At 47.6% G+C, this 4,441-nt stretch overlaps 2 protein-coding genes across 2 annotated transcripts in view; one reads left to right on the top strand and one right to left on the bottom strand.

Moving 5' to 3' along the window:
• Positions 1 to 4,420, bottom strand: part of KLHL21 (kelch like family member 21) — a 24,636-nt gene extending 20,216 nt beyond the window's left edge. The window contains 1 exon segment of the mRNA XM_017856035.1: positions 3,832 to 4,420. The gene's annotated coding sequence lies outside the window, so the exon portion shown is untranslated.
• The window catches only part of PHF13 (PHD finger protein 13), an 11,616-nt gene continuing 11,401 nt past the window's right edge, over positions 4,227 to 4,441 (top strand). The window contains exon 1 of the mRNA XM_017855999.1: positions 4,227 to 4,397. Within this exon, the coding sequence (XP_017711488.1) occupies positions 4,227 to 4,397 (171 nt within the window). The remainder of the gene's footprint in view (positions 4,398 to 4,441) is intronic.

The following is a 4,441-nucleotide window of genomic DNA, read 5'->3' as shown; positions in this document are numbered from 1 at the left end:
AAAAAAAAAAAAAAAAAAAAAAAAAAAATTTAAAAACAAAAATAAATAAAAATTTGCTGGGTGCGGTGGCACACGCCTGTAATCCCAGCTACTTGGAAGGCTGAGGCAGGAGAATCTCTCCAACCTGGGAAGCAGAGGTTTCAGTGAGCCCAGATCGCACCACGGCACTCAAGCCTGGGTAACAGAGCAAGACTCTGTCTCAGAAAAACAAAAACAAGCCGGGCGCGGTGGCTCACGCCTGTAATCCCAGCACTTTGGGAGGCCGAGGCGGGTGGATCACAAGGTCAGGAGATCGAGACCACGGTGAAACCCCAACTCTACTAAAAATACAAAAAAATTAGCCGGGCGCGGTGGCGGGCGCCTGTAGTCCCAGCTACTTGGGAGGCTGAGGCAGGAGAATGGCAGGAACCCGGGAGGCGGAGCTTGCAGCGAGCTGAGATTGTGCCACTGCACTCCAGCCAGGGGGACAGAGCGATACTCTGTCTCAAACAACAACAACAACAAAATAAAAACAATTAAGCTGAACAAAAGGCTGAAACATTTGAAAAGCAAACCTTTGGTTATGCTCACACCTGCACTCAAGCACAGAGCAAAAATGGGAGACAGAAAGCTTTCTTGTATGTTCCCTCAAGTGGATGTAGTGTAGCTGCTGAGATTTAGGAAGGTGAAGCTATATTTGGTAACTCAATTAAAATAACCACATTCTCAAGTTACTTACTGGGAAACCATGGTATTCTTAGTATTTTTAACTTGTTGCAACCTGTGCAAACGCTGGCTTTTTTCCTCCTCTCCTAAGTAACTATAATAATCTGAGAATTAGTATTCAGCAGTAGGTATAATTAGTTTGTTTTTTGTTTTTAGCAGAAAACGATCATAGACTCCAAGGATCTGGCTACTGTGGTGAATGTTCTTGAACTAATCAAGGAATTTCAGATTCGCCCCCTGCAGCCCAGGAGTAGTACAATACACCTACATAAAAACAAGAGATACTGAACAAACTTAAGCCTGTCACACAGAGAAAACGATTTTTTTTTTTTTTTTTTTTGAGACAGTCTCACTCTGTTGCCAGGCTGGAGTGCAGTGGCACGATCTCCGCTCACTGCAACTTCTGCCCCCTGGGTTCAAGCGATTCTCCTGCATCAGCCTCCCAAGTAGCTGGGACTACAGGCGCATGCCACCATGCCCAGATAATTTTTGTATTTTTAGTAGAGACAGGGTTTCACCGTGTTGGACAGGATGGTCTTGATCTCTTGGCCTCGTGATTCGCCCGCCTTGGCCTCCCAAAGTGCTGAGAAAATAAACAGGCGCGAGAAAATAAACTTTATTACTTCACAGCTGCATATTATGAGATTGTTTGGGTCAAGTGCAAGTGGTATAGTCCTTTTCCTGAATTTAGGGAAAGGATGGTAAACATTAGTATCTACATTTCCTCCAAAGGGCTGTATTTCTTTTTCTTTTTTTTTTTTGAGACGGAGTCTTGCTCTGTTGCCCAGGCTGGAGTGCAGTGGCCAGATCTCAGCTCACTGCAAGCTCCGCCTCCAGGGTTTACGCCATTCTCCTGCCTCAGCCTCCCGAGTAGCTGGGACTACAGATGCCCGCCACCACACCCGGCTAGTTTTTTGTATTTTTAGTAGAGATGGGGTTTCACCATGTTAGCCAGGATGGTCTCGATCTCCTGACCTCGTGATCCGCCCGTCTCGGCCTCCCAAAGTGCTGGGATTACAGGCTTGAGTCACCGCGCCCGCCCCAAAGGGCTCTATTTCTAAGGGAAATGGAAAGACAAAAGAGGTCCTTTTTCATGAAGTTTTCTCTTTCACTGGAGTAGCAGGAAGGTACAGGTCATATCTATGTACTAAAAATTACTGTTTACTAAAAACATATTCAATAAATATCCGGCGCGGTGGCTTATGCCTGTAATCCCAGCTCTTTGGGAGGCTGAGACAGGCAGATCACCTGAGGCCAAGAGTTCGAAACCAGCCTGGCCAACATGGTGAAACCCCCGTCTCTACTAAAAATACAAAAAATTAGCCGGGTGTTGTGGCACAGGACTGTAATCCTAGCTACTCGGGAGGCTGAGGCAGGAGAATCGCTTGAACCCGGGAGATGGAGGTTGTGGTGAACCGAGATCACGCCACTGCACTCCAGCGGGGGCAACAAGAGTGAAACTGTCTCAAAAAAGAAAAAAAAGAAAGAAAAATAAACTCTCAAATTGGAAATGAAGGACTTACTCAGAGTAATTGACTTGTTGACAAAACTGAGCTTAGAATTCAGGAGAAAATCCCTAACATGGATTGAGTCAGGGGACACATTTTCAGACCCAAGTGATAACTTTTGCTCAGAATGGGTATTCACGCCAGGCAGGCAAGGTAGCTCAGGACTGTAAACTACAATTTGGGAGGCCTAGGCAGGAGGATCCCTTGAGTCCAGGAGTTCCAGAACAGCCTGGGCAACATAGGGAGACCGTCTTAAAAAAAAAAAAAATTAGGCGGGACATGGTGGCTCACACCTGTGATCCCAGCACTTTGGGGGAGGCCAAGGCAGGTGACCATTCTTTTTTTTTTTTTTGAGATGGAGTTTCGCTCTTGTTGCCCAGGCTGGAGTGCAATGGCGCAATCTCAGCTCACTGCAACCTCCGCCTCCCTGACCCATGTCGGTCAGGCTGGTCTCAAACTCCTGACCTCAGGTGATCTGCCTGCCTCGGCCTCCCAAAGTGCTAGGATTACAGGTGTAAGCCACTGCGCCTGGCCGGATAATTTCTTAATCTGTGTGTGTGTGTGGGGAAGAATTTAATGTTTATTATGTGAAACATTTACCATAGGGGACAATACTGAGGTGTGAAAAAAAAAAATTCCCTTTTCTTTCATTTGGGTTTCACCTCTAATAATTATTCCTGGCCAGGCGCAGTGGCTCACACCTGTAATCCCTGCACTTTGGGAGGCCGAGGCGTGCAGATCACCAGGTCAAGCGATCAAGACCATCTGGCCGACATGGTGAAACCCCGTCTTTACTAAAAATACAAAAATTAGCTGGGTGTGGTGGCGGGTGCCAGTAGTCCAGGCTACTCTGGAGGCTAAGGCAGGAGAATCGCTTGAACTCGGGAGGTGGAGATTGCAGTGAGCCGAGATCAGGCCACTGTACTCTAGCCTGGCAACAGAGGAGATTCCGTCTCAAAAAAAAAAAAAACACTATTCTTTTTGGTGTTTGCATTTTTAAACTACCAACAGGATCATCATCTTCTTAGCAGTGTTTCTTATTCTGGCAAAACAAGTTGCTCCTTGTGAATATGACCTTGGGCAATACTGGCTAACCTTGGGACCTCTGCTTTGGTCACAGTAACCAGGTAACATTCCAAATCTGACTAAATCATCTCAATATGCAATTGTATAAGAAGTTGTTAATCAAGTCTCCATGGGCCAAGTGCAATGTCTCTGTTTTAATCATAGTAATTCTATGTTTTATTTTGTAAGGTACCTCAATTTATCACCTCTGGGAAGCTCTCCAATGGAGTATAATATTGCAGAAATAAAACAACAGTAAGCTACCATTTATTTAGCCAGGCACTACGCTAAAAATTTAACAGCTTAGGAAACTGAGGCTCAGAGAAGTATTTCTAAGATTAACACCATCTCCTATTAAATATCTTCATCAGAATGGTCATAACCCTTGAAATAAGCAACAGCCAGCTGATGTAGCATTAGGCGCCTGTCACATATCTTACTAGTCTCTCCAAGAGTTCATTTTCTAATTTGAATTTTAAATTTTGTGTTACTCCCCTTTAACTTCGTCGAAGCTACCAAACGGGTTACTGAATCATCTGCGTTTTTTACTTACCTTTTCCCCCCACTTTCGTATGGTTATTAAAAAATGTTCCCGTCAGGCCGCCTTTTGGTCATCGCATAGGGGCAGTCCCCTCTGTGTCCGGCCAGCCCTCCACACGTACAGCTGTCAGATACTCTGCGGTCCAGCGTTTACACACTGCCCATCCCAGTTAAACACCAGTGAACAAGTACCAGTCGATGCCAGTACCAAACACCGCGTCTCCGCCTCGCCCTGCGGGCGGGTTTCCTCCGAGGAGGATATTCAGGAGAGTGGGAAAACGGCCGGTCCCAAGGTTAAGCGAAGGCGGCAACAGAAAGCGAACTGAACGCACACCTCTTTAGAACACTGACAACGCTGGCCCGGTGTTTTTAATGAACGAACCCGGCCACCTCGAGTGAATCCCGCAGATGCCTAGAGAAGACCCCGGTCCAGTCCTGGCCCCGCGGGCCCGGAGCAGGGAGCCGCGCGAAGCCCGCAGCCGCGAAAACAACTTCGCTGAGCCAGGCCTGGCGCGGGGGCCCGGGCGACGACTCCGCCCTCAGCGGGGAGCGGAGAGCTGGGCCCGGCCGGGCCGCGACGTCAGCGTCCCCGCCCCCGCCGCCCCTACTCCCGGCCGGGCCTC

The sequence above is a fragment of the Rhinopithecus bieti genome, unplaced genomic scaffold (assembly GCF_001698545.2).
Source record: "Rhinopithecus bieti isolate Rb0 unplaced genomic scaffold, ASM169854v2 scaffold_40368, whole genome shotgun sequence".
NCBI lineage: Eukaryota > Metazoa > Chordata > Mammalia > Primates > Cercopithecidae > Rhinopithecus > Rhinopithecus bieti.
This window is presented reverse-complemented; position numbering and strand designations above follow the sequence as displayed.